General features: G+C 46.0%; 1 protein-coding gene across 3 annotated transcripts in view; it reads right to left on the reverse strand.

The window, feature by feature from the left end:
* FBXO47 (F-box protein 47) overlaps positions 1-27,569 on the reverse strand; it is a 180,835-nt gene that overhangs the window by 125,667 nt on the left and 27,599 nt on the right. For all 3 annotated transcript variants that reach the window (XM_085884557.1, XM_085884555.1, XM_085884556.1), the window contains 2 exons: positions 13,575-13,649; positions 13,320-13,428 (listed from right to left, as the gene is read on the reverse strand). In XM_085884557.1, coding sequence (XP_085740683.1) covers positions 13,320-13,428; positions 13,575-13,649 — 184 coding nt within the window. The remainder of the gene's footprint in view (positions 1-13,319; positions 13,429-13,574; positions 13,650-27,569) is intronic.

Genomic DNA, 27,569 nt, shown 5'->3' on the forward strand with positions numbered 1-27,569 from the left:
TACATATATGTACACACAACATCATTTAAACATCACCGATCTCTCAATGGTGAAGAATCACTTTAAACATTCCAGTAGTCGGATCTGGATTCAGATCTTCATCAAAATCGAATCCGTCTTTTTTTCATTTTATGAAATTTGAAGAATTTGTTTTTCACTTGGAAGTTGTGGGTTACGATGTTCAAATAAAGGTAGAAAAAGTCTGATTTAATGCAATTTCATTTGAGGCTACAAGGCAACAAAAGGTGAAAATTTTGAAAGGGGGTGTCGACTGTCGATAGGAACTGTATATATATATATATATATATATATATATATATATATATATATATATATATATATATATATATATATATATATATATATATATATATATATATATATATATATATGAAAGACCCACCCACATCTCTCAACTGTGAATGGAGGGAATAGCCAATCAGCTCTCACCTAATCAACTAAACCCAGGTGGCTAGGATTATATAAATAAACACCTCCCGCTTCATCGCTTATTGGCGAATCATCAGCGACAAGACAGAGAGTAATGCAGACAAATGAGGCTCCCAAGCATGAACCATATGCAAATGTCAAAAGCAGTCAACATATAAACAAGCAGTCATATACTGGTACTTACGAAATCGTCAACTTGACCTCTGACCTTGTCTAATAAAAGCTGTCTCGAGAAAAGGTAGCGACGCAAACCAGAAGTTTCTACGATGATTCTGTACCAAACCATCAAAAATCGAATGTTTGACCTCACTGTGACCTTTGACCGATTTTGACCAAAATATAATCAGAACTAGCCATCACCCTCCTGAATCACGTGGTGTAATTTGACATCGGTAGCTTCTTCCGTTCTCGAGTTATCGTGCCTACAAACAAACAAACACACAAACAGATGACGGAAGTCATCAAGATACTTACGAAATCTAAAGATTTCGTAAGTAATAATAAAGAAAGACCCAACCACATCTCTCACCTGTGAATGTAGGGAATAGCCAATCAGCTCTCACCTCATCAACTAAACCCAGGTGGCTCGGATTATAAAAAAAAATATTAAGACCGCCAGTGTTCCTCCAGCCAAAACTGCTGCATGAAGCAACCAAGGCCAACAAAAGGTAAGCGCAATGCTGTATCAAACCCTTCCCAAAGTCCTCCACAGAGGGGTTGTGTCACATTGGGATTCTCATGTGTGTACTATTTGTGAATTTGTCAATGTCTTCATGGCTGTGGAGGAACTCTTGGAAGGGTTTGATACAGCATAGCACTTACCTTGTGCAGGCCTGCTCAGTTGCTTTATGTAGCAGCTTTAACTCAAGAAGCACAGTAGATGTAGAAATATAGAAATATATATCAGACGCACCTCCTAACTGTTATGGTGAGCATCGCCACGGATTATGTTTCACATGGTAAAACCGCATAATCCGTTAAGAACAATTGTCCATCTGCCACCCAGACAATTGTTTCAGCTAATGCAAACCATTCAACCAGAAGGCACATGATGTGACCGGCGGGTAAATCGAACCATGTGGAGTGTGACGAGCACTCCCCCGATCCCCATTGGACATATTCCTACACCAAAGCATCACCTCCAACCCAGATGCCTCGGCCCTGTGACTCTGTCAAACAGCCAAAGACTACATAGTCAACATCAGTTAACCATCAAACGGAGTCACCTATCTGGATTTCAGGTTTGTTTGCCCTCTACAGAACAGCATACTGATAACTATATAACCAATGATGACAACATTCATTGTTTATACATCAGACACACCTCTTGACTGTCATGGACTATGTGTAGGACTATGTCCGATGGGGATCAGGGGAGTGCTCGTCACACTCCACATGTTTCGATTTACCTGCCAATCACATCACGTGCCTTCTGGTTGAATGGTTTGCATTAGCGAGAACAATCGTCTGGGTGGCAGACAAATGGTTGTTCTTTGCAGATAATGAAGTTTTACCATGTGAGACATAATCTGCGGCGATTCTCACCGTAACAGTCAGGAGATGCGTCTGATGTATAAACGACAAATCTTGTCATCATTAGTTAGCTATTTATTGGTATGCTGTTCTGATGAGGGCAAACAAGTTTGAAATCCAGACAGGCAGCTCTGTTGGATGGTTAGCTGATGTTGATCATGTAATATTTGTCTGTTTGACAGTTGCTGGACCGGCGCCTCTGGGTTGGAGGTGACGCTTTGGTGTTGGACTATGTTGAATGGGGATCGGGGGAGTGTTCATCACTCTCGACATGTTTTGATATATATATATATATATATATATATATATATATATATATATATATATGCATTGTTGGCAAAAGAACAACCACAAACAAATGTACAAAGCAAATTTGTGTTCAGAAAAATGATTATGAATCATGAAATGAAATGTAAAGATTAATAAGCAATCCTGAGAAACACCCTCAAATATTTTTTTATCAAGGACAAGGAAGAAATTTCTTTGCCTTTTAATTTCTATTTTATAAATATTACTGCAAAAACAAATCCAGATACTTTATCAGCAAAAAATTCTGACCATTGAAGATGCAATATGGTAATGTATTCCCGAAGTACACACAGTTTAGTGGGAAATGTTCACGCCTTTAATCACACCATATGCTGTCAAAGCTGACATGTAATTAAATTAACCAATCACTCTGTGTACAGCAACAGCTCGTAATTGCATTCCTCTCAATTAAAATTCATGACTCAATGTGCTATACTTTGGAGACCAAAAAGAGGACAATACCAGATGTGGTCATTTATGGGTGATAACTATCCATGTATTTATATAAACTGGCTTTATTATCTGTGGGAATATGGGGAGGGTGGGAGGAAACGGGTAAAAGGGCAGCTCACACCACATTAGTCTACCAATTTATTCAATTACCAATGCTCTGCCAAGCTGTATTTAGACAAATTAAATTGTGTATTTCCACACTGATTTGACAATGCACAATTTTGCCCAGGTCACTAACTGATAAAGGACATGTCCTTTTGCAAAGTAGGACATCATCTGTTGTGAAATTTTCACACATTTTGCCTTCTATTTAGGCCTTAACTAATGGAGAGTCCTCTGCATTCTGCCAAATATGTCCCATTCATCTTCAATTTGCAATTTCAATAACTTTCAATCATAAGGCAATGCAGGCCATCATCAAAACAAAATAAAACTAGAAGGGCACTCGGTAGAGTGCATACCTCTGCCTGACAATACCTGATCCACGAGAACATATTGGGCCCAATACATTTTTTAACTAGAGGGGGAGCACTCAGTAGAGTGCAAAACCTCTGCCGCCAATACTGCTGGGTCACTTAAGTGAACCTGATATCCTATTCATTGTAGGTCAAAACGGATCAGACTCTACTGAACCACGATTGAATAAACTAAACAAGATCGACGCGCATGTAGAAATGGCAAAAAAAAAAAAACGAAATTTTTTTGAAAAAAAAGTTGCAAAATTTGTTTTTTTTTTTCTCTAACAAATTTTTTGTGGGGGTTGGAAATCACTTAAAACATGTAGAAATGCAAAAAAAAAAATTCAAATATTTTTCAAATAAAATCGAAATTTTTTTGAAAAAAAGTTGCAAACTTGTTTTTTTTTTTCTAACAAATTTTTTTTTTTTGGTTGGAAATCACTTAAAACATGTTGAAATGCAAAAACAAAAATTCAAATATTTTTCAAAATGGCCGCCATAGCGGCCATATTGGACTTTGGACCAAGTCCAAAATGTAATGGCATGATCCTTGGACCATACCTAATCCCCCCACCAAGTTTCGTCGAAATCCGTTGAGGAGTTTTTCCGTAATACTGTTCACAAACAAACAAACAAACAGACAGGGGTGAAAACAGTAACCTCTGTCCATCTTCGATGGCCGAGGTTAACAAGGAAAAGAGCAGAGATTTCAGACCCTCGCCAGGACTTGTTTTGTGTGATGTCTGTGTAGTTTTGAGTGGTGTATCTTGTGTGGTGTTTGTGTAATGGTATGTTATGTAATTAATGAGACAAAACTAGAACTGCCACTTTAAAACAGCTGGCAGTGATGACCGGGTACCAAGGCATCCGGCTTTGATCGGACACCTGACCCATGACGTTTTTTTTAATGTTTTTTTAATTATTATTCAATTTAATTGAGAATGGGATTGAAATAAATTCAATTCATATCAAATGGAAGACCAAATAGGTACAGTTCTGCATTGGAGTCATCAGATGGAACCCAAACAAGCAAATTGCAAAGATGGAGTTATCAGGAAGAACCTGGATCAGGTTCATGTTTCAGCTGCTACTTTTACCCTCAAACTCATCCAGGCACAGCCAATTGAGCCTTGTTCAAAATGTTGTTTTTTTTAACCCAGATTCAAAAAAAATTAAATTCTGGCTGCCACACCATGCGTCCTATCAGGTTGAAATTTAAAACATTTATTCCCCATGAACACGACATCATAATTGAGAAGTTTCATGTCGATTGATTAAGCGGTTCAAGAGAAATAATTTTTTCATGATTTTTGGTCAAACCAATATGGCTGCCAGACCATGCGACATCAAATTATTTGTGAATACCCTGGTATCTACAAGGCTTGGAGAACATTTGGGTGAAGTTTCCCTTCGATCTGTCCAACCATTCTGGAAAAGATATATTTTATAGGTTTTATGGTAAATCCAATATAGCTACCAAACCACGTGACCTATGATGTCATGTGTGAACCTTTTGTTCCTCATGGATAGGTGGTTATACATGTAAAGTTTCAACTTGATCTGTTCAGCTATTTCAGAGAAGATTTTTGAAGGTTTAAAAAAAAAAAAAAAACATGGCTGCCAAATCACATGACCAATGATGTCATCAAATGTTTTTTCTGTGGACCATTTCATCCCAAGATGACCCTCAAAAATGTTCATACTGTTCAGATGTAGCATTCTACATATGCAATTATGACGGCACCTAAGACATCATAAAAAAAAATCACACATATTGCATATGAGGAGTACTTGCCACGTGCCAAGTTTAAATATTTTTCTTGGTGCAGTTTCAGAAATACAGAGGTCCAAAAGTTCTCTGTTTTTCCAAAATGGCTGCCACACCACATTACCTGTGACGTCAAAATTATCATTTTTGTTTGTTTGTTTGTTTTGTATACCTTGTCGAGGCTCGTATGAAAGCTTACACACTGCTCACATCAAGGCGAGGCATGAGACAAGAGGGGTGGTAGTGGGAACGACAAAACAGTGGGGAACAGTGACATTAGGAGATCTATGGAATGGAGAGTGATGGGGCGGGGAACATGGGGTTTACACCATGGACATACAGAGACTTTCAGGAAGGAAAGCAGGGAATTTGAAGGAGGTGGGTTTGGGGTGGATTAACAGGGGTAGAAAAGATAGAGGATTTGGATGGGGAACGATAAGAGGTGGTGGTGAACCGCCTTTTTGAAGGCCTGGAGGGAAGAATGGGATTGAACAGAGTGAGGGAGTTTATTCCAAAGGTGGGGAAAAAAGAGGAATGAAAGAGTGAAGATGAGCAGTGATTCATGATTTTGGTAGTTTTACCAGAAGGGGGTTGTTGGTGGACCTTGAGCGCCCTGCGGAAATATGGTGGGAACAAATCGCAGACAGAGCAGGGGGGCGAGACCAGAGAGGAGACGGTAGCTGATTCCATAACCTTGCTGACTATTGGGAGAAGGCTGATTGGTCTGGAGTTGCAGGGATATGTTTTAGCACCATTTTTATGCAGGGCAGTAATGTTTGCTGATTTCCAAGTACATGGCAGATGACCTTAGCAAATGAGAGGATGACTGGAACAGAGAGAGGGTGAGCAAGAGCAGAGGAGCAGGTTTTCAGAACACGTGGGCTGATGCCGTCAGGACCGGTTGCAGAATTTGAGTTGAGGTTTGACAGCAAGCTCTCCACCTTGTCAGAGGAAAAGGACACAGAGTCCAGGGACAGTTGTGTGCGACTGGGTAAGGTGGGTACAAAAAGCAATGGGTTTCGGACACAAGATTTTGATTTAAACACCGAGTTTAGGCATTCAGCCTTTTCATGTGCAGTTTCAGCAGTGTGGCCATTTGAGGTAAGGGAGGGAATGGAGGGGGAACATACACAAGAAACAGATTTTGTTAGACGCCGCCAGGATTTGGAGGAGGGAGAGAGGTTTAAGAGTTCAGACTTGAGCTTCGAAAGATGTTGTTTTCTGGCTCTCCTGAGGGTAGATACACACCTGTTCCGAGCCTTATGGAAGGAACTGACATTACCCTCAGTTGGATTTTCTTTCCATGAGGCAAAGGCAAGTTGTTTCAGGACAACTGCCTCGCCACAAGCTTCAGTGAACCATGGGCGGGAGGAAGGACAGGCCAACTGAAGACGAGAGGGGATAAATCTGTGCATGAGGGAGAGCAAGTTTCGTTGAAAAAAAATTCCCAGGATGAGTTGATGTTGGAGAAAGTAGCGATGGGAGACCAGTCTAGAAGTATGATGGCTGCTTGGAGGTGCTGCCAATCGGCTTGAGTAAAATGCCAGACTCGACGGCAATGAGGTGTTTCTCTGATAACAACCTGAACGATGTCCACTTTGACAAGCACATGGTCAGAAGAACCGATTGGAGTGGAGGAAGAACAGCAGATATTTTCAGAGAAATTTGTCAAAATCAGACCCAGAAGAGCTGGAGTACCATTAGTTGAGATCCGTATCGAGAAGTTGACGGATTGAGTCAGTTCCAATGAGTGGCAGAAATCTTTTGCTGAAGTGCCATGACAGGTGAGAGAGGTACCCACACCCAGACAACTGACATGATGACAATTGCAGTCATCACAAATGAGGAAGAGAGAGTTCGGATGAAAGATAGAAGTTGGTCCATGTTTTTGGATAGTGAGATGTAAATGGAGTCATCACTGTTTGGTCGATGGTACAGTACACATATAAACATGAGGTGAGAGTGGAGGGGACGCCGTAGCCATAGGTACTCCTGGGGGTATGAAGGAGTGAGGGCAGTGCATGGATAGTGAGGAATAGAGTCTTTGATGAAGAGAGCAACTCCTCCACCAGGACGAGATTCAGGTCTGTCATACCGAAGGAGGGATTAACCAAGGAGAGATACTTAGGAGTCAGGGACGTCTTGAGAGAGGAAATTTCTTGTTAGGCACATTGTGTCAGGTCTGTCAGTGGCAACCTGCATGGAAAGATCTGTAACGTTTGAGCGAAAGCCTCGGATATTTGAGGTCCGCACTGTTAATAAAGAGTGGGGGGAGGAGGCTTTGCATACAGGGGATGGGAGCAGAGGGGGAGGGTTGAACAAAGGAGGAGGGGGGGGAGGTAAGGAGAGTTGTTAAATGAGTGTGGGGGATTGCAGTATAGCTAGTGGAGGGGGTGGGATGTGGAGGAGAAAAGGCTCAATGGTGCTGGGGGAGAGGCGGGCCAAGAGAGGGGCAGAAGGCAGCAGAGGACGTGAGGAGGTGGAGTGATGAGATGGAGGTGAGAGGGCAGGGGAATGAGGCAGTTTTGTGGATGTGAGGGGTGGGCAACTTTGAGAAGGGTGAGTGAGGGCGGTGAATGGTGGGAGAAGGGTAAGTGGGGAGAGTTAAGGGAGAAAGGTGAGGGCGGAGTTTTTGAGAAAGGTGAGAGGGAAACTTGGAGAGAGAGAAGAGTGTGATGGTTGCATTGAGAGGGAGGGGTGAGAGGGGTGAGTTGGCACTGAAGTTGGAAAAAAATAATGGTTGACGGAAAGTGAATACTCCGAGCAAACTGGGGATTTTTCATTTTTTGGTCAGAAATGTGATTAAGGACATTTCTTGATGGATGCAATGAAGGCCAATTCAGAGAATGGAGAGAAGAAACGCTGTAACAGTTGGATTTTTGGGCAAGTTATGAGAGAAAGGTCAAATTGAGAGCAGTCTGTTGAAATACAAAAAGAGTAGTGCCTTATGATATAGTAATGAGAACCACACGTGTGAAAGAGGAAGATGAAGCATTGCAAGAGATAGTTTTATATTTTTTTTTTGAGAGAGAGAGAGAGAGAGAGAGACAGAGAGAGAGAGAGAGAGAGAGAGAGAGAGAGAGAGAGAGAGAGAGAGAGAGAGAGAGAGAGAGAGAGAGAGAGAGACAGACAGAGACAGAGAGAGAGAGAGTTTTCATCAGATTAGGTCATTGGAAAAGTTGTACAAAAAAATTGTGAGGTGAATGGTGAATTTGGATCGGTAATTCCAGAGGGTGGAAGAAGATCACGTTACGGGAGAGGTGTGTGGCTCTGGGAGGTGTACAGTCAAAAGTGAAATTGTGTATTTATTTATTATAAATAAGGATGGCGTACCATTCAGAAAAGGGAAGGTTGAAGTAAAATCGTGGAGGTGTATGGTGAATTTGGAACGGTAAACACAGAGTAAAGCTGATGGATCGATGGCATTTACCAGTAAGAGGGGAAAGAGACACGTGGTTACAGGAGGTGTATGGATATAAAGGATACAAGGAATATTATTATTTTTTGATGGATTTTTGAAGATTAGGTAAGTTTCAGGAATGGAAGGTTGTAGGAAGAAATTGTCAAGGTAGTGGTGAGAGAGGGTCAGCTCAAGTAGAAGAAAGATGGTATGCTGGCAGAAGGAGCAAGAAAAAAAGGAGGATGATTGGGTGTCATGAGTATGGTGGGTTTTTTTTGGGGGGGGGGTTCATTTAAATTTAAGACAAGAAACAGAGTGTTTAGTTGGGAGGGATTGGGGACATTGGGAAAGTGGGGAAAATAGGAATTGAAGGTAATAGGGAAAGAATACAAATAAAAACGATCATTCACCTCGAGGGGAAGGGTGGGTATGCCTCAAGGAACCCGTTAAGACAAGGTCAACGAAAACTCACAAAATAGCACGATTTTTGAAAAAAAAACCGATCTAGGAACACACTGTGACATGGAGCTGAGAAAATAAACAGTTAAAACGTCACATATAACAACCGGAAACTTAACTTTGAGAAAGTCGGCAGAGACCCATGAAAGAACCTACTGTTGCTGCAAACCCAGAACCGGAAGCCAATAAATCATTCTACATGAGTAGTCGCTCCTACGGTTAAATTGTCTCTCATTCCGACAAGCGGTTGCGGGTAAAAACACTAAAATTCTGTGCGGACAAACAAACAACCAAATGGACCCAAATGCAATACCCTCTCCTCTGGCAATGCTAATGAGAGAAATTGAAATTAAAGAAGTTTTAAAGATCACAGAAAAGATGAAGATAATTCCAACAATCAAATCGGAAGTTTACTGTTGTTTAGGGGCCTTTCAAAAATTACCTAATGCATTGGGGGGGGGAGAGGGGGAGAGTGCATATCCAAGTATTACAGAGTGCTGTGGGGGGGGGGTGAGGGGTGAGGGGTTTTTCCAGTGTCATTATGCAACTCTAAATCAATCAATGACACCTTAATTATGTAAATAACGATAGCAACCATTACTGACCTTTATTGTTTATGAATTTAACTTAAGTTTAATTAACTCATGTACTTAATGACCTTTATTTATTTAATGACAATGCCATAAATTCCAACCTTTATTTAAAGATGCAAATATTCCATAATTCACGTATTTTGTAGATTCATAATCTTTAAAATAAATTGTACGATTTTATTAAAACATTTTTTTTTAGATCCTCGTGGAGGATCTCAGTCTTACTCACGTTGTAGTTCTTGTGGACTTTTTTGTTTCACAGCCTACAATTTTCATCGAAACTTCTTGAAACTTGGCGTATATATGTAAAAAATACCCTGCGCAGACAGTAACCATCTCCGATTTTGAAAATTCCTCCTAGAAAAAAAGTTATGACATCAAAATATCTCCGCTAATGGAAATCGCCAAAAAAATTATCTCCGAAACTAGGCAAGCTTTTTGAATTCTGTTTGCGGGAATCAAACAGGGCATTAGCAGAGATTAATTACCGCACATATGATACATCACTATGATGTCATATCAATTTTTATGACGTCATTCCTATTTTTTGACATTTTTTGTTTCACAACCCAGAGTTTTCATCGGATCTTCGTGAAACTTGCCATGTATATGCAGAAAGCCCACGCGCAGGCAGTAACCATCTCCGATTTTGGAAGTTCTTCCAAGAAAAAAAGTTGACGTCATAATATCGCCGCTAATGGAAATCGCCGATACCATTATCTCCAAAACTAGGCAAGCTGAATTTTGATAGAGGCAAACAGAAACTAGGCAAACAAATGACAGAGGGAAAGAAAATACTTAAACCTGGAGGTAAGAGGGGTGGGTTTAGGGAAGGTTAGTGAGGTGGAAAAGATTGAGGGTACAGATATAAGTTAACATGTGATATTGCAATAAACTGCAAACTTAAAGACTATAAGGGGAATGATTCCACTGACCTGATTTCAAAAGGCATTTTCACAAGCAGAAGAAAGAGGAAGAAATAAATTGAGGAGGCAGTAAGCCTGTATTTTGGAAGGTTCACAAGGATAAGGTGGGGGAGAAGGGAAGTACAGGAGGGACATGCGATTTCTGAAATGTCTGAGGAGGGATGGAGGGTTGATAAGTACAGGGAGCAAGACGAGACAAGAGGCAGTAGAAAACAGAGAAGCCACAAACTTGGCTGTGATGAGAGAGCAGCAGCAGGCATTATATTTCTGCTTCTTTGTGCAATATGGCAAAAATGTTGAGAGCTTTCTAAGATCGACAATAAAGGTGGTCCGATTGTCCAAGAGAAGTGAAAAAATTATGTTCGGCCTAGTCAAATATCTGTGCCAGTTATGTGGTAAACAAGTCAATCAATGCAAAACACATGTTATTCATATTTATGATAAAAGTTTCTGAGACAAAACAATTAATGGCCTGAAGAGCTAGAAATCACAGAGATATAACACCAGCAACTTGCATTTTAGATGAACATGAAAAGTGAAAGTAGCCATCATGAGTGAATATAAGATCTCGCTAAAAACCCCAAACCCCAACATCTATATCAGAGTTATACTTTTTGGAGGGATTCAAAAACTTATTGGAGTTGGAAAGCATCATTGTGACCCCACTAATATCATTAGAAATTTGTGACAGGGTTTTCTCTGCTGTCAAGCATACGGTATCAAGTTTGACTGCAGATCATCTCTAACAAATGACATAATGAATCATTTGTTTTGCAATTCCATGGATGCTCTCAATGTACAAGCCGAGATGCAAAATTAGCTGTGCACCTGTGGTGGACAGAGATTATGCAGTTCAAAATTTATGCTTGTGTGTGATCTAGCAGATGCAGATGGTCAGGATGAAGAAGTCAAGCTCTTCATATTATTGACAAATTAATGTGGACAATATTCAATCTTGACTTACTAGCTATTCAGTAGCAAGCAGATTTCCTATAATTAATACTGATACAGTCTGCAATATTCAAATGTATACTTTTGCCTTGTGGTAATGACAGGAAACATGGCTCAATGTTTGTGTGTTTATTGGTTGAGCTCTCTTCTGTACATGTTGAGCAGTTTTTTGCAGCATGGAAGTATTATTTGTTTTCAATGGATGAAATGAAGAAATTGTTAATTGAGGAATGCCTACTTCCGTGAGAAGCAAGGAAAAGCATTTTGGGGGTTTACCCTTCGTCGGAGCAAAAAACAAACTAAGGAGGCTTTTAAGGAGGCAAAGAACAAACTCAGGAGGCTTTTGGCCTTATGAAGGGTGAGCTCCATTCAAAAAAGAGGAAAGATTCAGAGAACTAGGAAGTAAGGATGAGGGTGGGAGAGGTGGCAAGTTATGGTAAATATAGGATGCAGAAGGGAAGGAGTGTTCTTTCTTTTTATTACATGTGTATAGTTAAGTGAAAGATAGAGGAAACTGGAATAGAAGGAAAGAAGGCAAGAGAGAAACAAAGATTGATGGACAAAACTCATAAACCAGGTAGCACCCAGCCTTCACCAACATGTACAATATAGAAAGCAAAAGCATAAAAGAAATGCACAAGGAGGCATCGTAATGGACAAATGAGACAACGAACAATCCAAGTGACAAAACACAACTTGACAAGATAATGTTGAACAGTGGTCGGTACTTAGCTTTAGAGACCGAAGCAGAACATTCACGTCCACACAAGAGTAAAATTGAAAGTGGAATCTCAAATGTAAAAGTGTAAAAAAAAAAAATACAACTGGAACCTCATTTATGGGAAAACAGGATTGTATGATATGGGAACAATATGGTGGCTCCTCACCATTATGGGGCCACACCATCATTCCGGGTGGTGCAGCCCATAGTGGTGGGGAGCTGTTGGCTGTTGATGCCTCTTTGCCAATGTGGGCTGTGTTGTCCGGAGCCAGAGAGGGGCAGTGGTTGGGAGTTCGGAGCTCATGCTCGGCACAGGAGAGGAGTGGCCCACATTCATGCTCTTAATTGTGTTGTATATCAGGGTTGCATCTGGCGGATTGTGAGGAACATTGTTCACGGCTCAGGCCATGGCGCCCCTCTGACCCGTGTTGTGCTCCGTGACTTCTTCAGCTGTGGGAGCCACGTTGGGACACTTCTCGCGGCTGTGGAGCTACATGCTGGGAAAGTAATGTGCTCTGTGAGGAGGATGTGGCTGTGTGTGGACAGTGTGTTTTCAGTCGACGCCATGTTGGGGGGACCATCATATGAGCCTTGAGGGAAGAGTTCGGATGTTCCCTCACAAGTGCCTGTCTTTTCAACCCGGAGAGCCATCAATTGGGGTGGTCGCCAGTCACAGCCACATTGATGGGCTTATGCTTAAGACCGGACGGGCATACCACAAGTGCAGGCAGTGCGTGCCAACATGTGTGGTGTGCCATGAGCCCCATGGAGCACTTCTTTGATAGTGGTGGCTGCCAGCACATTGGGGAGCTATCCGCGATCCAATGCAGCACTCCCCCGGGCCACAGGTTCGGCCTGGTTGCAGCCCGGAGGATGGGTCATCTCCACAGAACCAAAGTTGTCATGGACAGATTGATTTAAAGAAGCCCAACAGGAAGCAAAATCAGACCATTGGGTGTTTTACTACTTTGTGATCGTTTCTGTCTTTATTTTTATTGCTTTACATTCATTTTTGTTTCTGCTTTCTGTATTGCTGTAATTGCACACAATTTAGCCTCACTACGATCAAGTGTAATTTATAATAAACCATTCAATCAACTAACCAACCAAGCAATATTATTTCATGCAACAATATTCCAATTAAATTATTTATTGGGAAACTACACATCTGGGTTTGGAGTCAAGCAAATAGCATTTATCGAATTTGATAACAACACTAATAATAATAGTATTAATAAGTAAAACAACATTAGCAATCATGATGATGCTTCGGGCTTTCATTTAAGGGTGTTAAATACCTGGTTGGCCAATAAAGGCCGAAATTATCTTGCTCTGCAAGCCCACCCTTTCACTGACGAAGGTGAAAACCTTCAGGCATTCAACTTCATCCCAGCCTGCTATCAGCGTCTGAGTAACATGGATTACAGCAACAGTTTTGCATCTTACTAAATTCCTGATCTATTTGAGAGATACAGTGGAATCTTTTTCGCTAAACATTTGAAATATGGTCAGAGTATGTGATCATATAATTGCTCTGAAAGTGATTGTGTTACCTGCAAAAAAATCCCGCAGTCATGATATCTTGAATAGGTCTGCTTTTCAAAATTCTCCCAGTGGAATTGCAGCATCTGAAATTCAGATTATAATGTTTAATCAAAAACATCATACAAATAATGTTAAGTAAAACAAGCTATATACAAAAGGCCTACCCACGATGGTGGAAAAACGTACTATAATTTGAAAAGTGTCAGCATGTTTGTGCGTTTGTTTGTTTGTTTGTGTTTGACTTCTGTGTGCTCCTGAACCACAGGATGGAATAAGTTGAAAAGTGGTCATCATACTTGGGGTGTCACCTGCATATAAAAAAAATATATTTATATACTTGGGGTGTCCATCAGAGGGTTTTAGGCAGTAAAATCAATTCAGAGTCCCGGGGGTTCAGGGTGGGGGAAACGCCCCATTTCTTTCTATGTAAATGTGCACCCATATGGCATAGTGCTGCTTTCGGCGGAAGAGGGTATTTCAAATCGTACAAAAATACACTCATTCTGGAAGAATTATTCCATCTATAAGGATGGGTTATTTGCTAGTAAATGGAAATAAGTACAGCACAGCAACAAAACAAAAAAAATCAACTGGATCATAAATGTAAAGATGACCATGATTGCACAATATATTAATTAATGGTGCAGAATAAACAACTCACTTCTATTATCCTTTAATACAGCTTACCAAAATATTATGTCTGCCACCTGCCTCTATCTTCTTTGGATCCCAATAAAGGTCAAGTAGTGGGGCAACTTAGCTAAATATAGCATAACAATTGTGCATTTTGTGAGGAAAGCACCAAATTTGGCAAACTAGTAGCCTATCATATTGTTGCGAATTCGCGCCCGCCGGCATGCGAACAACCACATGACTTGAATCGCGGCACGTCGCCCACCGGACGGACAATTCTGTCGTGACCCTCTCGGACTAACGCCGGGAGCTAGTCACGGGTGGGGCTTTCGGCCTCACCACGATCGTGCCAATCGGCCACCCGCGTGGGATAGGGTTGTTCGCCAAACTCGACCTACCTAAGTACCCACGCAGAGGGTAGACCGGGCGATCGCACCTCGCCGCAGGTCGACTCCGGACACGGGCCGCTTAAGCGATCCGTTCCGTACTATCGGGATAACTGAGCGGTGTTATCGTCGGCCTCGACGGTTCCGATTAATTATCGGGCGTATTAAGCCCACTACCAACCCTTTACGTGAAGCAAGATGGAGATTCAATTAAAGAAAAGATGAAGCGAAACAGGAAAACAGTTCAACATGATGCACATTTATTCCGCGGCACACGGAGAGCACACATATACAGCCAAACAGAATGCACATATATCAAATGCTACAAAAGAAACAATGACGCAGAGATACTACCGACTAAGACCGACACACGGCAACACTTAAACAGTTTTACTTCACAGACGGCGCCGACACAGATTTACTCAAAAGCAAAGGAAAAGAAAGCCACCCTCAAAGACAAGGGGGCAGACGGGGCCTGTGGGCCAATATTTGCACGGGACCTGAAAGAGCGGTCAGGTCCACGAGACCGGGTGGGTCCTACCCGCGTCTTTGTGATGAGCCGCAAATGTGGCAGCACGGCGGTGCCCCGACTTCGTGCGCCTTCGCGGGTTTCGTTGGCGCCCCTTGGAGTGGGGTGGGAACGGGGCCCCCTTTTCGCACTATCTCAGCGCGGGGGAAAGGGGGAATTGTTGATGCTCTGGGGAAAGAGTATAGCTGGCTTGCTTGGGTCCCGTGACGAGCGATTCCACTGCGACCTCATTGCCGACCGCCGTCTTCCTTGCCTCGGACCCGAGCTCCTCGGACTCTTCCCCCAATTCTCCTCAGCCGACTGCAGCAAACCACCTGGACGCCCTCGCCTTCCGACTCCACTCCGCGCTCCAACCCGACTCTGCCTCAAAACTCTCTTCGCTTTTCTGCCACTCTCCGTTCTTCCAAAACCGACTCTACTGCCCAGATTCGCCTTGCGCTCGGCGCTTTATAGGCCGGCAGGAGAACCCATATGCAAATTTCCGGATCAGAACGAGCTCGGGGGCGGAGCCATGCTCACCCATTGGAGGAAGAAAAAGGGGCGTGAATCTCCCCTGATCCTAGAATTTGCATATCTCGATTCCACACAGACGCGCCTGGAGGCGGGGCCAAACCGCCCCGCGCTTTATGATTGGACGGATCAGAAGTGGGCATGTAGCATTCCTGATCCGAATTCTCCTCGGAAAGGCCGCATTTTGCACTCGCGGCTCGGCGCGTATCTTGTATGAGCCCAGGACAGCCCGACGCTCGGTGCTCACAGGTGTTGCGGGAATGGCCGCAGAAGGAGAGAGGTGAAGGTGGTGGAGGGTTTATGGTGGTGGTTTATGGCCATGGTGCCGTTTGGAATGGCGGTGATGCGATGTTTGCGGGAGCGAGTTGTGAAGGTAAAGATCGTGGCTGTTGGCGTTGTTGTTGTTGTGTGATGGTTGGAGCGTGGTTGGTTCAAAATAAAGATAGAAGAGAAAAACGGCAATCTCAAAGCGTCGCAGCCCGAATGAATCACATTTATTCCCTCTAAACAACGGGTTTGGGGCTAACGACACATGTACTTACAGAGATATCTCACCTACGGGACCTGAATGGTGGTTTGCGAATTTCCACAACCGCAACACTACCGCCTCCCCTTTTTACAGACTCATCCCGAGTCGTCAAATTCTCATGTGCCATCATGTGTAGTTCTCCCCTAGTACGTTTTACCTACGGATCCCTGATTGCGACATTCATGGTATTCGTGTCGCCAAAATAAATAACCTGAGGGCTGAGTAACTAACTAAACAAACCCACTCACACGGACGACTTAAATAAAATTGCCGGCGCTAAGACAGACATGCCGGGGGCGCACTCATATGTACAGTACATCTTAACCTTAACTTACAAAATTTACACTAAACCATGGCCCAGGATCAATGGACTCTGCAAAAAGAAAGCAGTTAGCAGGGAGCCAGGCTGCTCGCATGCAGTCTCTGGCTCAAGCAATGCAGGTGACAGGGAACGTGGCCGGCTGCTCACATGCAGTCCAAGGCCTTCCCTTTTTAAAATGAACCCAGTGAACCACAACGGTGCATGGGCTGCACAAACGCAGTCTCCTGGTGCGGCTGCCCGCAAGGCAGTCCCTGCAGAACACTGAACGGGCACTGACGCAAGCAACAAAACAGTGCACGGGCTGCACAAACGCAGTCTCCGTGCCAGCTCAAGTGGCACACGCAATGAACACAACGGATGGATGGATGGATGGATGAATGGATGAATGGATGGACGCAAATACGGTGCACGGGCCGCCACTGCAGGCCCGTGTTGTAGCTGCCAACAGGGCAGTTCTCAAAGCTTGCAAACTCTTGCCTTGATCCTGGCGCACATGGAAATGAACAGGGGGGGGGGGCAAAGCAAAATTGAATGGGGCTGGTGAACATGGGCAGTGGGCATGGCATGGCAAAGGCAGCAGGCAAACACAGCCTGCAGAACCAGGCCGCTGCAGGCAAACACAGCCGGCAGATGAACTGGCCGGCACAGGCCTTGAAGCAAACAGCCGTCGGACAATCCGACCGGCACAGGCCTTGCAGCAAAAAGCCAGCCGACGAAGGGGGCCGGCCTTTGCCTTTCAATGGAGGTTGGTGGAGGGAGTGCGGTGGTGCTGGCCACTCGGAAGGCGGACTCGGACCTGCCTACTGTCTCCCTCCCACCTATCGCCTTTGCCTATCACTGTCCATACCCACCCCCTTAATTTGTAAAACCCAATTTAGCCCCAACTAATTTTTTTGTTTTATTTTTATTTTTACTTCCCCTCTATAATTCGTCCCCTTACCCCCTTTATCGTCCTTGTTCAGCTAACCTATCGTCTACTAGCCTACTCCCAACCCCAACGTTCCCTTCCCGGAGGGGAACAAGGGAGAGCTAGCGTCCTGTGTCGAGGCCCAACGAAGCCTCAAGATGGGCTCCCCAGACTTCAGCGATCTATAACACAAAGTGGGTCCAGCGGCCCACAACGAGAGCGAGGGGATGGATGGTGCGGAGGGGTACATCTCCTAATCTACCCTAACCATTTAAGTGTTAAACTACCCCGGGGCTTTCAACAAGCGCCTCTCGCTTCAACTATTGGTTCTAACAACCCAGATTCCCGTCGCCTGTGTTGGTGTCCTTACAATTTCTGGCCTCGCCCCCCCCCCAATTTTCTTCCCGTGCCCTCACACTGTCTCATGGCTGGGACGCGTGACTCCCCTTGGCAGGCACGACCCTCTGCCGATTCTCCGATGATGGCACCCCCGGGCACAACACTGCCTCCGAGCCTACCAGCTCCCTAAACACCGGGGAGTGCCCCCCATTGCACCTCCCCTGAAACGCACACATGGCAGGCTGGCTTCCCGGGCCCCTTTCCGAGGGTCACCCATGCCCACAACACTGCCCACGCGGCTAATGGCGCCCCGGGCCCCTGCACCATGCGGGCGCACCCGTGCCCACTACGCTATCCCGGCCCCCCATGGGCCCTTGGCCTACTACGGCCGACTAGCCCGGTGCCCGGGGTACCCACTCAGCGATACTCACCTTTCGCAGCCACGCTCCCAGCCCGTCAACAGGCTCCAAACGGGTTTCGAGCCTACACTCCCACCAACAGCAAAACGACTTCCATTTTGTCAATTTGACTAACCCCGCTAACTCACTCTACACTGACCCCGGGGTCCCTTGGGCGGGAGTCACTCCTCCCCCCAATCACTCATCGCACCATGCATTCCCCATTCGCTCCACACACAGACCCGCTGGCCTCACTCACTCAACAAGCACACGTTCCACCTCAACTCACCAACTCTTCAACACACACACACACACCGCTGAATTCCGCCATCCTTCTAACTACCTCCCCTAACTAACTCGTGCTCCCACGTCGTCCCTTAAACTACATCACGTTCCTTTTAACACTACATTGCTAAACTATGTCCCCTCTACACATTCACTGCCTGTCACTGTCCTCAAAATATCCCAAAAAAACATTTTCCCACCTAAATCTGGCTACAATCCCTCTAACTAATCCATTCCACGGGCCCCATGAGGACTTATCCCCTGCCCCATGAAGCCGGTCTAACTGAACTAACCCTTCCCCCTAACTAGTTATATCCTGTGCCCAGGCAAGGGTTCATCCACCCCTTGCTCAGGAATCCTGTTCACCTGAAAGCGAGGCTTGCTGTTTTTTCTTTTTTGTTTTTTTTTTCATCGCGCAGCACCAGCACGGAAACTCACAACCTGCGCACCAGCGCGGCAATTCACAGCCGCGCACCTGTGGCGTGACGTCATGGCAGCTGTTCGCATCCCTCGTCCCTCTTGGACGGTACCATCCGGCAGGGATTCACCCTCCTGCCGGATTCCAACCATGCACGCGGCCATGACGTCACCCGGCGCATAAAAAAAAAACACAAGCCCCACGTCTCGAGGGGTTCCCCACGCGAACACATGTGCTCTGCCCGTTGGAGCTTAACACACACGATCGCGTGGAGAACCCGTCCGGTCCAAATTCGTTTACCTGCCAAAACTTTGTCCGTCGCGGGATCGGCAACATTCACCGCGCTCGTTTCCGGACCGGGCTTCACTCCCGCAAGCTTGCACGTGGCGGCCTCGTGCGTTGCACAGCACAGACCTCGCGCTCGTTGCTGGGTGAACCCGGCGCGGTGCTCAAAACCTCTACGGCCGTTACCCGGCCTTCGTCTCTCAATTGTCGTTGTCGTCGCCATTCCACCCACGCACACCTGCGTGTTACGACGATCACTCTCCACTCCATGACATTCACACCGGGAGACGCGGCTGCATGTTCACACATGCCCACCGTCATCTCCCTCACACACAGCGACCTTACACATGTTGTCTCTCTCATACTCGGCCGTTCACTCACGCACCGTGCCTTACTCACACACCGTGCCTCGCACACGCGTGCCGTTTCTGGCGCAAACGCGGCTCCACTCACACGTGGTGCTCCATTCATACTGGCCGTTTCACTCACACACACGGCCTCTTCCACTTGCGTGCCCCTTTTACACATGGCGTGCTGGGAAGCACGCACTCCGGCACCCTCGCAAACACACCACTCACACACGGGGGCGCACTCACACCTGGGGTCTCATCCACACACGGGGTCTTTGTCACCCATCCGGTCGCTCTCACACACGCCCTTGCACCCGCGCTATGCGTGCGTTGTAGCACGCATTTTGCCACACTCGTGAACACACACCTCGACACCACACACACCGGGACAACCACAAGGGGTTCCGGGGCCTCTATACCCCCCAAGCTCGCCGTGCACCTGTCCACAGCACTCCTCCCCTCGACGTCGCAAAGCACGACCGAACCCACCTGGTCATGAGTCGCCTCAAGGGGGCATACTCCCTTCCCTCGTTCCTGGAGGAGGCTATCCAACTGCTCGCACCGGGTCTCTAACCAGTCCGCCAGCTCCCCTCATGGTCCTCCACTACCTCTGTGTGTGTGTGCATCTCTAACCCCATCCAATGCACTCTCTATCTTCCGTGTCTCTGGCAATACTTTCATTTCCTTCTTTGTCTTTGTTACTTCCCTCGTCTGCATTTTTATTTGTGTCTCCTTTATTAGGGTTTGCCTTAATTGTTCTTTCATCCATTGATAACCCTCATTTATTTGCGTTAACATCCTCATTAGTTGCCTCATCTTCCTGATTCTCGCCCATGTGGTTTGAAGCGGTGGCTGAAAGCACTCGCCTCGTGTCGTGCCGTTTGTTGCGCCATTTATAGCGGCCCGCTCACGCCTCGTGCCGCGCTGAAGTGCGGCCGCGCCGCCATCTTGCGACTCCGTTTGCCGGCAAAGTCTGTGCTCAGAAAATGGGGTTGAGCTCCGCCGTTGATTAAAATTACAACAAACACCGTCCCGGGCCATGGATTCGATATTCAAACACATATCTAATACTCCAGGCTCCCGCTCGCCTTGAGACTCCATCTTATTTCTCGCAAGGGGTTAATTTAAATCGCTCGTAATTTGGAGGGAATCGGGGGTCGCTCCTCTCACCCCTGGACCAATTCCCCGTGAATTTAGCTGGAGACGGGAGAGTTTGTTTTCCGCTCTCTGACACGAGTGTCGCGAGGAGGGGGATGACTTTGTGTCCCACCACCTGACATCAGTGCTGCGGATTCGTGCCCGCCGTAGTGCGAATGGCCACGTGACTCGAATCGCGGCACGTCGCCCACCGGACGGACAATTCTGTCGTGACCTTCTCGGACTAACGCCGGGAGCTAGTCACGGGTGGGTCTTTCGGCCTCACCACGATCGTGCCAATTGGCCACCCGCGTGGGATAGGGTTGTTCGCCAAACTCGACCTACCTCAGTACCCACGCGGAGGGTAGACCGGGCGATCGCACCTCGCCGCAGGTCGACTCTGGACACGGGCCGCTTAAGCGATCCGTTCCGTACTATCGGGATAACCGAGCGGTGTTATCGTCGGCCTCGACGGTTCCGATTAATTATCGGGCGTATTAAGCCCACTACCAACCCTTTACGTGAAGAAAGATGGAGATTCAATTAGAGAAAAGACGAAGCGAAATGGGAAAACAGTTCAACATGATGCACATTTATTCCGCGGCACACGGAGAGCACACATATACAGCCAAACAGAATGCACATATATCAAATGCTACAAAAGAAACAATGACGCAGAGATACTACCGACTAAGACCGACACACGGCAACACTTAAACAGTTTTACTTCACAGACGGCGCCGACACACATTTACTCAAAAGCAAAGGAAAAGAAAGCCACCCTCAAAGACAAGGGGGCAGACGGGGCCTGTGGGCCAATATTTGCACGGGACCTGAAAGAGCGGTCAGGTCCGCGAGACCGGGTGGGTCCTACCCGCGTCTTTGTAATGAGCCACAAATGTGGCAGCGCGGCAGTGCCCCGACTTCGTGCTCCTTCGTGGGTTTCGTTGGCGCCGCTTGGAGTGGGGTGGGAACGGGGCCCCCTTTTTGCACTATCTCAGCGCGGGGGAAAGGGGGAATTGTTGATGCTCTGGGGAAAGAGCATAGCTGGCTTGCTTGGGTCCCGTGACGAGCAATTCCACTGCGACCTCGTCGCCGACCGCCGTCTTCCTTGCCTCGGACCCGAGCTCCTCGGACTCTTCCCCCAATTCTCCTCAGCCGACTACAGCAAACCACCTGGACGCCCTCGCCTCCCGACTCCACTCCGCCCTCCAACCCGACTCTGCCTCAAAATTCTCTTCGCTTTTCTGCCACTCTCCGCTCTTCCAAAAACCGACTCTACTGCCCAGATTCGCCTTGCGCTCGGCGCTTTATAGGCCGGCTGGAGAACCCATATGCAAATTTCCGGATCAGAACGAGCTCGGGGGCGGAGCCACGCTCGCCCATTGGACGGAGAAAAAGGGGCGTGAATCTCCCCTGATCCTAGAATTTGCTTATCTCGATTCCACACAGACGTGCCTGGAGGCGGGGCCAAACCGCCACGCGCTTGCTGATTGGACGGATCAGAAGTGGGCGTGTAGCATTCCTGATCCGAATTCTCCTCGGAAAGGCCGCATTTTGCACTCGCGGCTCGGCGCGTATCTTGTACGAGCCCAGGACAGCCCGACGCTCAGTGCTCACAGGTGGTGCGGGAATGGCCGCAGAAGGAGAGAGGTGAAGGTGGTGGAGGGTTTATGGTGGTGGTTTATGGCCATGGTGCCGTTTGGAATGGCAGTGATGCGACGTTTGCGGGAGCGAGTTGTGAAGGTAAAGATCGTGGCTGTTGGCGTTGTTGTTGTTGTTGTTGTTGTGTGATGGTTGGAGCGTGGTTGGTTCAAAATAAAGATAGAACAGAAAAAAGGCTCTCTCAAAGCGTCGCAGCCCGAATGAATCACATTTATTCCTTCTAAACAACGGGTTTGGGGCTAACTACACATGTACTTACAGAGATATCTTACCTACGGGACCTGAATGGTGGTTTGCGAATTTCCACAACCGCAACAATATTATGAACAGATTTGGATATTGGGCCGTCTCAAAATTTTTGATGGCAGTGGAAAATGGCTGCCACAGCCATCAGCAGCTGAATTTGAGATGGCCCAATATCCAAATCTGTTCATAATATGATAGACTACTAGTGTGCCAAATTTGGTGCATTCCTCACAAAATGCACAATTGTTATGCTAAGTTGCCCCACTAAAGGTCAGGATGGCAAAGGAAAAAAATCGGCACTTTTATTGTTCTGCCATAGAAAGGGCACAGCGTAGGGCTACGAGATTGATTCCAGGGCAAGCTCGACAAAGCTATGACGAGCGGCTGACTGGAGACAGGACTTTTTGCCTTAGAAAGGAGGTGATTACGAGTGGATTTTATTGAGATGTTAAAGATAATGAAAGTTTTTTTTTTCGTGTTTTCATATTTGTTGCACACATTGTCGATGCTCTTATGAAAGCAAACACAACACATAGCAGGGGGGATGAGACAACAGGGGCAGGAGAGGGAAGGACAAAACAGTGGGGAACAGAGACATTAGGAGATCTGTGGAAGGGAGACGGATGGGGTGGGAAACATGGGGTATACAAGATGGACATTGCAGAGACTTTCAGGAAGGAAAGCAGGGAATTTGAAGGAGGTGGGTTTGGGGTAGATTAACGGGGGTAGAAAACATCGAGGACTTGGATGGGGGAAGATAAGAGGTGGTGGTGAACAGCTGTTTTGAAGGCCTGGAGGGAAGAATGGGATTGAAGAGAATGTGGGAGATTATTCCAAAGGCGGGAAAAAGGAAGAATAAAAGTGAAGGTGAGCAGTGATTCATGATTTTGGTAGTTTTACCAGAAGGATGTTGTTGGCGGACCTTGAGCACCCTGCGGAAATATGGTGGGAACAAATCGCAGACAGAGCGGGGGGGGGGGTGAGACCGGAGAGGTGACAGTAGAAGACAGCAAGACCACAGAGCTGCCAGCGGTGAGAGAGTGAAAGGCCCAAAGACTCAACCTCATTGCGGGAGATACCCATGATCCTAAATGCCTTGGTTTCCATAGCGTGAAGCCGAGAAAGGTGAGAGGCAGGAGCATCAGCCCAGAGGAGAGAGCAGTACTCCATCAGGCTGTGGAGGAAAGCTTTGTATGTGGTCAGGAGTTCAGGTGGGCCGAGGAAGAACTTTGCACGACAGAGGATTCCCAGTTGGTGACTTGTTTTGGAGGCCAGGTTGGAATTGTGGCTTTCCCAGGAAAGATCATGGCAGATGGTGAGACCCAGAAGCTTGAATGAAAGGAGTTCTTCCAGAGGATTGTTGAGAACGTAGATTGGGGGGGGGGGGTTCTAAAGGGTCCTTTCGGAGAGATAGAGTGAGAGTGTGAGATTTGTCAAGATTAAAAGACAAGTTCCACGTGTTGAACCAGTTTGTGATTTTATCCAGATCTACAGAGAGCAAAGAAGGTGCTGCTTGCTGGTCTGAGGGATGACAGATGGTACAACAGAGTATGGAGTCATTAGCAAAGAGATAAAGAGGATTTTCCAGAGAGTCGGAAAGATGATTGATGAAAACCAGAAAAAGAACAAGGCGCAGAACGCTACCTTGAGGAACTCCAGCCTGGACAGGAAGAGGGGATGAAAGAACTCCATTTTGAGCCACACGTTGACTGCAACAGGAGAGGAAGTCTGCGACCCATAAGTGTAGATGGCCTTGGATACCAGAGGAAGAGAGTTTGGTGAGCAGGACATGGTGCCAGACCATGTCAAAAGCATGCGATATGTCTCGGGATATGGCTCTGATTTCATGTCTGCCATTAAGTGCCTCCATCCATTGTTGGGAGAGAAGAAGCAGCATATCCAGGGTAGAGTTACCTGGTCTGAAACCAAATTAGTGATCGGAAATCAGGCCATTGGAGAAGAGGAAGGATTTAATGTCTGAAGCGATGATGGATTCCATAACCTTGCTGATGATTGGAAGAATGCTGATTGGTCTCTAGTTACAGGGATCTGTTTTTGCACCTGTATTATGCAAGGCGGTAATGTTTGCTGATTTCCAAGTGGATGGCAGATGACCATGAGCAAATGAGAGGGTGAATAGAACCGTCTGGTGCCGTCTTGACCAGCTGCAGAATCTGAGTCGAGGTTTGACAGCAAGCTCTCCACTTTGTCAGAAGAAAAGGACACAGAGTCCAAGGACAGTTGGGTGTGACTGGACAAGGTGGGTACAGAAAGTGATGGGTTTTGGACACAAGATTTTGATGCAAACACCGAGTTTAGGCATTCAGCCTTTTCACAGTGTCAGTGCGGACTGACACTGCGGACAGTGTGTCAGGCATCAGCAGTGTGGACATTTGAGGTAAGGGAGGTGATGGAGAGGGAGCATACACCAGAAACAGATTTGATTAGACACCACCAGGATATGGAGGAGGGAGAGAGGTTTGAGAGTTCAGACTTGAAATGAGAAAGATGTTGTTTTCTGGCTCTCCTGAGGAAGACACAACTTGTTCTGAGCTTTATGGAAGGAACTGAGATTACCCTCAGTTGGGTTTGTCTTCCATGAGGCAAAAGCAAGTTGTTTCAGGACAACTGCATCGCCACAAGCTTCAGTGAACTATGGACGGGAGGAAGGGTAAGCCACCAGAATATGAGAGTGGATAAATCTGTGTATGACAGAGAGCAAGTTTCTTTGAAAGAATTCCCAGGACGAGTTGATGTTGGAGAAAGTAGCGATGGGAGACCAGTCTAGAAGTTTGATGGCTGCTTGGAGACCCTGCCAGTCAGCCTGAGTGAAATACCAGACTCGACGGCACTGAGGTGGTTCTCCAATAACAGCCAGAGTGATGTTTACTTTGACAAGCACGTGGTCAGAAGAACTGATTGGAGTGGAGGAAGAACAGCAGATATTTTCAGGGAAATTTGTCAAAATCAGATCCAGAAGAGATGGAGAACCGTTGGTTGAGATCCGGGTCAGGAAATTTACTGTCAATCCCAATGAGTCACAGAAGTGTTTTGCTGAAATGCCATGGCAGGTGAGAGAGGTACCCACACCCAGGCAACTGGCATGATGACAATTGAAGTCACCACATATGAGGAAGAGAAAGTTCGGATGAGAGGATAGAAGTTGGTCCATGTTTTTGGATATTGAGGTGTAAATGGAGTCATCACTGTTTGGTTGACAGTACAGTACACATATAAACATGAGGTGGGAGTGGAGGGAAAGCCGTAGCCAGAGGTATTGCTGGGGGTGTGGGGGAGTGAGGGCAGTGCATGGAGAGTGAGGAATAGAGTCTTTGATGAAGAAAGCAACTCCTCCACCAGGGCGAGGCTCAGGTCTGTCATACCAGAGGAGGGAGTAAACAGGGAGAGTTACTGAGAAGTCAGAGATGTCTTGAGGCAGGAAAGTTGCAGATCATGTCTGGTTTGTCAGTAACAATCTGTATGGAAAGATCTGTCAGGTTTGAGCAAAGGCCCCAGATATTTGAGGTCCACACTGTTTAAGAAGAGGGAGGGGAGGAGGCTTTGCATGTAGGGGAGGGGGAGGATAGGACAAGGGAGGAGTGGGGGGGGGGGTAAGGAGAGTTGTTGAAAAAGTGTGGGGGATTGCATATGAGGTTGGGGAGTGGGTCGGATGAGGAGGAGAAAAGGTTCTGTGGTGCTGGTTTGAGGTACAGTGGGGAGTAATAAGAGGAGGGGGCAGACGGAAGTTGAGGATTTGAGGAGGTAGAGTGATGAGATGGAGGAGAGAGGGCAGGGGAAGGAGGCAGCTTTATGGATGAGAGGGGGAGCAAGCAAGAGAGGGGGATGAGAGAGAAGGGTGAATGGGGAGATTTGAGGGAGAAAGGTGAGTGGGGAGTTTTTGAGAAAGGTGAGAGGAAAGCTTGGAGGGGGGAGAGTGTGATGGTTGCTTTGAGAGAGAGAGGGGTGAGAGGGGTGAATTGGCACTGAAGTTGGAAAAAATCACGATTGATGGAAAGCGAACATTTATTGCAAATAGTCAGGTTCCTTGTGTAATTTCGTTGGAATTTTTTGGAGAGTAGCAAACCTCTAGATTTTTGAGAAGTTTAAAATCTATTTCAATAAAAAAAATGATGTTTCACATTTTTTCAACTTTTGGAAAGGTCGTTTTGGGGTGAAAAACGCTTTTTTTGAATTCCAATTTTAAAAAATCTGAAACAATAGAAAATAACCAACTGATGATGGATTACTGTTAAATGGCTAACAATGGATTTTATAAGATGATAAAATGTTGCATTTTGATTGTCGGTTGCCATGGAAACAGCATTTTTGGAGTGAAATTGCTGTTTTTTATTATATTTTTTTAAAAATTATATTTTCCATCAGATGGCCTAAATAATTTTAAAATATAGTGACCATGACTAACTTACACATAAGTATTATGATTTTCAAGTATTGGAACAGTTGGTTGCCATAGAAACGGCATTTGTGCATTGAAACATTGATGTGTCTGTTGTTCAATATCAGGTTTCGGCACCTTCAGTAGTAAAACGTTTGATTTTAAGTTTTTGTAGTTTGATGTATTTTAAGTGTGATGTTGTAGGGAACATAGGTGACGCCACATCGCGATGCCATGCCATCACCTCAGATGCCTGAGGTAGCACATGAGTGGTCAACGCTAATGACTGTGTTAGAACAATGTCGCAGATTGAAAGAGCTTGCTGTTGGGAAAGATCACCCGACTGTCATTTCCTGTGACTTGGCCCCCTATGAGAAAGTAATTCAGCTACTGGATGCTTGGCCTGACTTAAAAGGCATAATCGTTCCCAGATTGGGAGAGCTACATGTCGTCATGGCTGCACTGAGAGGTCTGGGTGCATCCATAGAGAACTCTGGCATAGACAATGCTTGGATGGAAGCCGATGTGTATGGAGCTGCAACCACAAGAGAGATTCTGAAATGCACCCATTACAAACGCTCACTTCAAGCTCACATATACTCTTATGTGGCACTCTCTGAAATGGCAATAGAAGAATTCTTCAAGGACAATCCGCATCTCAAGGAAGT

This window comes from Eptatretus burgeri, chromosome 6 (genome assembly GCF_056783735.1).
Source record: "Eptatretus burgeri isolate ZD-2024b chromosome 6, Ebu_testis_v1, whole genome shotgun sequence".
NCBI classification, from domain to species: domain Eukaryota; kingdom Metazoa; phylum Chordata; class Myxini; order Myxiniformes; family Myxinidae; genus Eptatretus; species Eptatretus burgeri.